Source organism: Argiope bruennichi, chromosome 3 (assembly GCF_947563725.1).
Source record: "Argiope bruennichi chromosome 3, qqArgBrue1.1, whole genome shotgun sequence".
Lineage (NCBI taxonomy): Eukaryota > Metazoa > Arthropoda > Arachnida > Araneae > Araneidae > Argiope > Argiope bruennichi.
Genome location: NC_079153.1, coordinates 130,186,820 through 130,197,031, shown reverse-complemented (window position 1 = coordinate 130,197,031; position 10,212 = coordinate 130,186,820). Strand labels below are relative to the sequence as shown.

At 29.7% G+C, this 10,212-nt stretch overlaps 1 protein-coding gene across 1 annotated transcript; it reads right to left on the bottom strand.

The window, feature by feature from the left end:
- Nucleotides 1-1,395: 1,395 nt before the first annotated feature.
- LOC129964129 (WD repeat-containing protein 55-like) lies at nucleotides 1,396-7,039 on the bottom strand. Its single transcript, XM_056078819.1, has 2 exons — nucleotides 6,596-7,039; nucleotides 1,396-2,561 (listed from the first exon to the last, which is right to left on the bottom strand). Exon 2 carries the CDS (start codon nucleotides 2,555-2,557, stop codon nucleotides 1,454-1,456), a length of 1,104 nt encoding a protein of 367 aa, XP_055934794.1. The 5' UTR covers nucleotides 2,558-2,561; nucleotides 6,596-7,039; the 3' UTR covers nucleotides 1,396-1,453.
- Nucleotides 7,040-10,212: the final 3,173 nt, after the last annotated feature.

The window sequence follows — 10,212 nt, the reverse complement described above, 5'->3', positions numbered from 1 at the left end:
AAGTTTTAATGGTTTTGACTAAAACTTTGTTTACATTAATGAAAACCTGGTATCCGATTCCTAAGATTATTTTTTAATGATATCAACTTCACTTTCGTATAATTTATTTTCAATATAAATATTTTAAACTAACTTTGGTTTCTATCAGAAATAATGTTAAGATAAAATTCAAACTCAGCCATAAAAACAATTAATTGTTATCTTTTACAAGTAAAAATTATTCAAAGTGCCTTCTTTGAACATCTCCGAAGTATGTTTTCTTCTGCTTTTGTTTATACATATTTAATTTGCATCTAGTAATTTATAGTAAACTGATGTAATTAAATTCATGTCTTAACTGTTTCCTATGGTCAATAAATTAGATGAATAAGCTAGTCACTAAAAGTGGCTAATATTAATAATTGCAATAATATTCCAACAAAATGATGCATTTAAAGTAAAAAGCGCCATCCTAGAAAATTATTATTGCCTCTTAATTACCCCCCCCCCATCACTCTTCTGCATCAATTCCACTGAAATTTTATGTTCTTATGACAATTGATATTTTTTTTTTTTTTTCAACAATGTAATATCTTCTTGGAGGAGCAAAATGAAGTAAAAAAATTGTTAAAGTAACAATGTGGATAAGGAATAAGAAGGATGTGGCAGTATTTAGGATTAATTAATCCATTCTAATTAGTAAGAAATATGAAATAAAAGACTGATTTCTATGATTTATTCTTCTTTTTCTTTATATCAAGCATAATATTTTGTACACATTGAATTGAATATGATGAGCTAAAGAACATGAATGATTAAAAAAATAAAATAGAGAGAGAGCTTGAAATAATAATAAAACAAAGTATGAAATATAAATACATGCTTTCTTTATTTTAAAGCTTCCTTTCTATCAAAATAATAAATCAGTTGCAGAAATGCTGTTTAAATACTTCAGGCATTAATAAGAAGTTTATATGAAATAAAATGAAAAATTTGTATATATGATGACTGCATTTGAAACATATTTTCTTTAGATACAAAAACACTTTTAAAAACAAAACAAAACTTTATTTTATGGAAATACAGCAAGATAAAATTCTTATAGTTAAACAACTAGATCCCCCCCCCCCTCTGCTTCTAGTTAGTTATACATGCTTTCTTTTTAAAGAAAATGAGCAAGAAAACCTTAAATATTCAATTAAAATATGTTCCATTGGGTATTAAATGAAATAATATGTATTGTGTTCAAGACAAAATTTAACATTTTTATAATGCATTGTGAAGTTTCATAAAATAATAATTTGTAGGAATTTCATGATCTTTAATTCATTTTAATTAATAAACTTCACAAATTATAGAAACTTTAAACATAACAGGTATCTAAATTTCATGAAAAAAGATACTAAATAATTTCAATGAATTCAGAAAGGCACTTTTTCCAATTTAATCTAAAATAACATGTACAAGGATTTTTTTAAACCAAGTCAGCAAAAAAGTCATTCACAGGCTTGTTTAACTGTTTATGTTTTTCTTTTGTTTCTTTTACATCTTCGTTACGGAGTTCTTCAATACCAGATAAGTCCCAGAATTTTACTTTTTGGTCATACGATGAACTGGCAATGTATGCAGAATCATAAGACAAACGCACTCTTTCGATTGAATATCCACCATGGTTTCCTAAAGAGCCCAAAAATCTATTAGGAAACAGCTGAACAGCTCGAATTTTACCATCCTCACATCCAGTGACAATAACATCATCTGCAATAACAACCATCGAGTCCACAGAACCTGGATGGCCTGGAAATCTGTCACTGATATTTCCAAATTCACCCCAATTGAATATGTTAAGGGCTCCATCTGTAGAACCAACAACAGCTTTAGTACCACCTTTGAAAATGCCAGCACACAAGAGATCAGAATCCAATTCTTCTGATTGCATTTCAAGTTTCTTGGCCCTGACATTATAAACAGAAAGTCTTCCATCACCTGAAGTTGCCAACATCAGCTTTTTTTCTTTATTTATTATCAAACTACTGACATAATCCTCACAATCTTGAAAAACCTCAATGGGTGCCTGCATTCGGAAATCCCATAAAATCACTTCACCTTCATCTTCTCCAGATGCTAAAAGATAATTATCAATAGGTAATATTGAATAGATTGGGGATCCACCTTCTCTCCCAAACTTGCGGAAAACAGAATTTGTTTCAAGATCCACCACACCTATTGTAGTATCTTGCGCACCAGTAAAAAGATGTTCACCAGAAGCAGAAAAATGTACAGCCCTACATGGCTTTTTATTATGGTGGTCGAAAGTTTGTAATTCCATATTTTTCACATCTCCTACACCATATGAATGCAAAGTAATAGAACTATCAATCAAGCCAGTGGCAATAAGATTTCTCTTTGGATGAAATGCAATATCAACAATGTTAACCTTAAAATTTATACTCTCAGGAACTTCAGTTTTCTGTTCTATTTCTAGAGCAGCATCTTCATCTTCTGGATATGATATTTCACTATCTCCATCAGAATCCAAATCAACATTGGATGCATCATCTTCATCAGCGGACGACATTTTTCTGAAATAATAAAAAAATTACATTAAAAAAATGCTAAAAAAACGTGAAGGGTCTCCAAAACTTTCTTTCATACATTCTGGGAAGGTCTAAATTTTGATGACTTTGCAAGTCATAGAGTTTAAATTTTTGGATGATTAAAATATTTTCTCTACTCTTCATATACAAAAAAGTTAAATAATAAGAAATGGCTTTTTTTAAAAAAAAAAATACAGAATGTTCTAAGAATCTGATATGCAACCAATAATGGTCATTTTTCTGTTGCATTCTTATATTGATCATGAACTTTGAATGGAAATTTCAAGAATAAAAGAAATTCAGCTGAATAAAAGTGGGATAAAAAAATAAGTGGAAAAAAAATTTCAGAAATAAAAGTAGCAATAATTTTGAACAATCATGGTTTGGGAATTAAAAACTTTTAAAAGCACCGGAGGAGATAATATGATGTAGATTATAGACAATAAGGAGAAATTAAAATTCCTTATTAATAAGCAGCCACAATTGTTTCAATGGTATGAAATTGTGTTATTTTTAATTTAACAAAAAGAAAAGTACAGATGACGGTCAAAAACTTTTTTTAAAAAAAAGTGTGCAATTAACTTTGATTAGAAGTAATTCAACAAAAAAAAATTTGAACAATTGCTGAACTCATCATAGTTCTGTTGAATTAAAATTGACAAAAAATTAGGCAGATCTTTCCACTTGATTCAATTGCAAAATTATAACCCACGAGCCAAAAGGTAATTAAAAATTTTTTTAAGTTCATCACTGAAAAAAAATTATCAAGTGCTTCATTTTTTGCATTTAAAAATGATGATTCCACAAAAATAATTTTTCCAATATGCACATACACATTAATCAAAATAAGGAAGATGATATTTTGCATGCTAAAATATCCTCACCAGAGGGTACCAATGAGTGTGTGGAAGAAAGATTGTCAGTAATATACTTGTAATTTTTTAAAATAAAATTTCTTTTATATTTAAATTTTTAAAATATGACTCAAAAATTAACTACAAATAATTTTAAAAATTACAAAAATATTAAAAGTAACATTCTTTTTTTAATTGTTTTCCTAAATGCTCAAATTAAATATACAGAAATTCAATTAACTGCACTTGTGTAACAATTTGAGCAATAAAAGCATGTAATAATTACATTTTTATATGTTGATTTTTTCTAAAAGTAGAGTTATTTCTGCAAATTAAAAAATATGTTTTTATTTTTTTACCAGACTAATCGAAACAAATCTCAAAAAAGAATATTTCCTTGATTAAAAAAAATTATATATACAATATATAAAAGATGGCATTTTATAGAAGCTTTACAAGATTTTCTATTAATAAAAAATACTGATAAATATAGACTGATAAATTCAATTTACATCTGATATGATTGAAATATATGTATTGCAGTAACTAAGAGAAAAAAACACTAAGATGCTAGCGAGCTATATTTATGAGAAATTAAATAGTTTTTATATATAGTTTAAAATGATATTTTGCACTTAAATATTGTAGCTAATAAAATTAAAATAAACTAATTACAATCATAATTTGAAACCTTCTTTACAAACTATTTCTGCATAACAACATCAACTGTATCTTCTACGAAAGAGCCTAAATCAACTTAAAATAATTAATCCATATTTGTTCCATATATTGGTTACCAGTCATCAGTAGCACTTATTACAGAAATATCACATTTAAAGTAATATAACTGAAGAATAGATATTTCCAAAGATTTTTAATTAAAACAAATATATTCAGTTATTATTTAAAAGACTTAATGAAGTAAAAAAAAAGGGGGGGGGACACAATTTCGATGATCAAACAAATTACTCGTTAGACGATTAATTCTTTTCTTAATAGTTAAACAGCTAGCAATTTTTAAGTTATCATTGTCCAGTTTAACATCATAATAGACACCTATATATATTTTTGTGATGAGGAATTAATGTTTTTGTATTGAAGCTAAAATAAGATTCCATTTTTTCCCTAACCAAACTAAAAAAAAAAAAATTTAATGCCAGCATTGTTGCGCAGGATTTCGGAAAGAAGGTATTTTCAGCATTTTATATAGTCCTTTGTAGTTTTTCACTATATATCCATAACTATTAGTTTTCAAATAATTTTTGTAGCAACTACGGAAATTCCATAGTTGTTGGAGGGTATGCTCACTTCCCAAAATGCTCCAAACCAACTTAAAAGTACTATATCATTTTTCATAAGAAGATGTTAAAATGAGGTGGACAGTTTTAGAAACTAAAGAGGTACTGCATTATTTAAATTTTATTTTTCAAATATTAGCAATATTCAGAAATTTCAAGTTTAAATGCTGAAAATGTACATCAAATTTGCTCAAGTTTCATTGTAAATATTCCAATTAATCAATCAATATTATAGTTATATATATATGCATTTTATCTCTACATACTCTGTGCAGACCCCAACTAACATGATTTCATAAAATAAAAATTATGGAAACATTCCATATTTTTTTCAAAAATAGTTTTTGAAGATTATGATTTTAATAATTTTTAAAACAAACAAAGATAAAAAAAATTATTAAAACAATTTTTAATGAAATCATTTGAGAATGCTTAACCAACTGTTCTGCTATTAGTCAGTTGCTATTGGTTTATAAAATAATAATAGTACAAGAAAAATAAGAAAATTTTAAAAATGGCTTGAGCACATATTGTGCTTTTTTTATATTGTGTGTAAGCAATAAATTTTATTGACAAGTAGCAAATTATAAAACTAGTTATTAAAATATGAAGAACCATCTGATACTTTTAAATATCCATCATTATATGAAAATTGGAATCAAGTATTAAGCTTTTTCCTGCTTGTTTCTTTCATGCTTCCAACATTATAAACTTATCTTTACAGATATAAAGGTGTTTGGTGTAAGTTTTCTAAAAGAAATTAGATTTGCAATACAAACTTAGCTTTAGATTGATCAAGTATTTCTGATATGAAAATAATATTGTTCAACAAATATTAATTAAAAAAATATTTAACCCGCATTTAACTTTGTTTTTTTTTTTACCCTAATAATATCTTATTATTTTTAATGACAGTCAATTCTCGAAAAGACCTTTTTAATAACAAATGCCAGATTTTACATTTATAGAGAAGTATTTCAGTCTGATTTAATTTCTTTATTTTACAGTTTTCTAAGTTTCAGAATATGAAAGGTTACTGTTCACTTAACTATAAATAGAAAAATCAACAATGTCTTCATAGATGCTACATTTTAGAGTTAACCATTTATAAGTTAACACTTCATAAACCTTCAATCATTCAATTTCCTTGCTTATAGAATGGGTTACAGCAAATTACGTTCCACATTCAACTTAAAGCGGATTTTTTTTCTTTCTTTTTTACTTACACAGGCATAAGAACACACATCAAAATAATAGCAAATCACATTATAAATAAATAACAGTAAACATGAGATAGCATAAGCAACACAAGTACTAAAACAACATAGCAAATTAGAAGAGCGCTAAGATTTTTAAATGCAGAGACAAAATGTAATTCAATTTTTCAAAAATTCTTAACATGGAAATTAATGGTAAAAAATTTGAAAATTCGAATTTTCCATTTAAAAAGCAAGTATCACATCCAAGCAAAAGATAAGCAAAATCAAAAGACATATAGGTCAAATTAGTATGAAATTTGAGATTAAATAATAGAAAATACATTAACAAGTGTTAACATTTTTGAGCATCCAACATTCAAAACAAATATTAAAATGTTTTTTTAAAGCATCATAACCACGTGTTTATTATACTACAAAATAAATAATGCAACGAAGCATTGAATGAAATGATTCACTATGATATATGTTAAAAATCAAGAAATATCTTACCTTGAAATTCGTACTTAATTTTCTATATTCATTAACAAAAATACAAGAAAAAAGGGCAATAGTAATTATCGGTGTAAGCCTAAAATTAGGATCACTGAAAAATTTCGATGCTTACAACTATTAAAAGGAAAGACTAAAACAAAATAAAAAGTTCTTACCTTATTTAAATCCTTTCAATTACGGAGCAAGAGATATTTTAGTAGAAATAGCAAAATTTCAATTCACCATCATAACAAATACGCAACGTATGCTTTCCGGCAAATTTTTTTTTCCCTCGACGAAAACCTACCCTATCAAAAGCATGACGATTCGTTCATTTCTGAACGTCAATTTGGTTCTGGATGCGCGAATTCAATCAGAATTCAACAATCAGAAGAACTGAATGGAATAAAACCAGGTCTAGCAAGTGAGATCAATGAAATGTCCGATCATTCTTCAGATATCATGTCTTGACCAAAAAATTTAGGAGATATATTTAATTCTGATTAAAAATGATCATAAAACAAAATGAAGGTTTAAAACTAAGATGAACTTTTATATACAAGCAAAGCGTCTGGGCCATAATATGCAACGTTACTACAATAGAACATACTTTATGTAAAATATTTATAAATTTTACATCTACTTCCTCTGAAAAAATTAAGCTTATTCGGAGGACACACTATTCGTCCACTTTTTGTCTTACAAAACCCATTAGGCGAGATTGATGCTTTAGTAGTTGGAGACGGCGGTATTGGTTGCATAAAAGATGAATCTTCAGACAGACTTGGTGATCCTGGCATTCAATAAGGAAGCGAGGGAGGTGAAGAATCTTTTGAAAGATCTGGCTGTTTCTCGTTGTATCATATTGATTATAATGTAACGGCCCAGAAAATGGACGAAGAGGGAAATGATTGCTCCGGATGAAACCTCAATAAGCTTCTACGATCAAGTAAGATCGAGAAAGTGCATGCTTTGTTTTTATCCTACTGTGGTGAAGCCAATCTCTCTATGCGCGTGCTTACCCTTGAGCATGTGTAAGCAATTCAGTCGCCTGATGAAAGCAGAAATATAATGAATTGTCCTTTTTATACAAGTAGCATGAGTGTGAAAATGCAAACTGCGAATAAAAATTGTGGATTTTAATCTGAATGAATCCTTGTTGCTTTTATTTCTGAAGATTAATATTTAGCGATTAAACAAAGAACAGTCAACAATTTTCTGGTAACTGCAATTATTTTTCCATACTATTATAGGATCTGTAGGAACAGGTTGTGAGTAACGCAACTCATCATCGCAAGTTATTGTGGTTCACACGTAACTAAATATTATAAATAATTATTAATGTTTTGTATTTGTTTAATTGTCATAATTGTTCATGCTTGTTTTGAAGTAATTGCATCAAAAATATTTTATATATTATTTTGTGTTAAATGAAACTATTTTTCTGCTGTTGCATATGGCAACGAGGATATTGTTTTAAAAATAAATAGAACGAGTGAGATGCTCGCCGTTGCTTGAATTTGACGTAGTTTGTGTTTTTATTTTAATTTCTTTAAAATACTTTAAATCGTTGGTCGTAATATCCTAAAATAAGAAATGTTTATTTTATGTATCGAGCGTTTACAATCTGCACATTAAAACGCAGAGTCATACGCCGATAAAGTGGTGACCCGAAAACAGAACTGCAATGGCGACCAGCGAAAAAGACGAACCAAAACTAAGTGCAGCGGATACAGCATCTAATGGTGAAGTAGCCAAGGTTAGTGTAAAAATTCCTCCATTTTGGACAGAAAAGCCAGAAATTTGGTTTTACCAAGTGGAGGCGCAATTTTCTATTAGTGGTATTAAATCAGAGGAAACAAAATTTAATTATTTAATTGCGCAGATGGAACCAAGATTTGTTGAAAATTTATGGGATATTGTAACAGATCCTAATGAAAATAAATATACCGCTGCGAAAGAGAGATTGCTGAATACCTTTAAAGAAAGCGAAAATAGACGTATTCAGCGTCTCGTGTCAGAAATGGAGTTAGGCGATTTATGGCCAACTCAACTACTTCAAAAAAGGGTAGTTTGGCGACAGATGGGATTTCGGATAATGTGTTGAAAACCCTATTTCTTCAAAAAATGCCAGATTCCATCCGAAATATACTAATCGTCAGCAATGAAGATATCCGGAAACTTGTCGAAATGGCTGACCGTATTGTAGAAATGCATCCGAATCAGGAAATATATGCTACATCTAGAGATGATATACAGCAGAATAGTGAAATAAATAGTTTACCTTCGCAGATTGTTTCTTTAGAGCGTAAAATCAACCGCTTACAACTTGAACGCAGTCGTTCAAGGAGCAGAGCTGCTAATCAAAACAATCGGGGGCGCAGCGCGTCTCGTAAACGATTTAATCCTGCTGGTAAGTACTGTTTTTATCATTATAAATTTGGAGCAAAATGTTATCCTGATAAATGCAAGAAACCTTGCGAGTGGAAAAATGCCAATTCGGAAAACTCGCATCAGCAGCAGACTTAACGGCGAGTTCTGCTGCGGAAGTAAATCAGAATTGCCGTAAATACCGTCTATTTGTCTTTGACAAAACAACGGGTTTGCGTTTTCTTGTGGACAGTGGAGCTGATGTTAGTATTATTCCCAATACCGCAAAAAAAATTTCAACTAGTGACTATAAATTATATGCTGCAAATGGAACTGAAATTGAAACATATGGAACGAAAGTATTAACCCTTGATTTGGGATTACGTCGTGAATTCCAATGGCCTTTTGTCATAGCAAATATCAAACAGCCAATTTTAGGAGAAGATTTCCTAAATCGTTTCCATTTGTTAGTTGACGTTAAGAATAAAACATTAATTGATGGAATAACTAACCTCTCTACTCAAGGTAAAGTTGCACCTGCCTTAAACGTCAGTGTAAATACAATGTACAGTGCCTGTAAATATTCAGATTTATTGTATTTGTACCCATCTATTACAAAACCTAATTTTTTTATTTCTGATGTAAAGCATACTATAAAACACCACATAGAAACTAGGGGACCACCAGTGTACTCTAAAGAAAGGCGATTAGATCCGAAGAAATTAGAAACTGCCAAACAGGAATTTAAGTTTATGCTGGACAATAATATTATTCGTCCATCTAAATCAGAGTGGGCCAGTCCACTGCATATGATCTCGAAGAAAGATGGATCTTTCCGACCATGCGGGGACTACAGAAGGTTGAATGACCAAACACTCCCAGATAGATATCCAATTCCTAGACTCGAAGATTTTCAGCACATTTTGCCAAACAAAGTCATATTTTCTAAAATTGACCTTTTTAAGGCCTATTTTCATATTCCTGTTGCAGGAGGACAAGAAAAAAACGGCTATTATTACTCCGTTTGGACTTTACGAATTTAACAGAATGAGTTTTGGTTTGCGGAATGCTCCGGCAACATTCCAAAGATTTATTCACGAAGTATTTCGAAATTTAGACTTTGTGTTCCCTTATTTAGATGATGTATTGATTGCCTCTTCTAGTGCAGAAGAACATCGCTCACATCTCAAAATTGTTTTTCAACGCTTAAATGATTACGGCCTTCGCATAAATGTCAGCAAATCAGTTTTCGGAGTTGATTCACTAGAATTTTTGGGCTATAAAATTTCGGCTAAAGGATCAAGGCCTCTGCCTGAAAAAGTAAAGGCCATATTAGAGTATCCATTGCCAAATACCCTTCAAAAATTGCGTACATTTTTAGGTATGCTAAACTTCTATCGTCCATACATAAAAAATGCTGCGG

Bases quoted from the DNA above. Each gene is read 5' to 3' on its own strand.
- LOC129964129 (XM_056078819.1), bottom strand. From the start codon at position 2,557: ATGTCGTCCGCTGATGAAGATGATGCATCCAATGTTGATTTGGATTCT.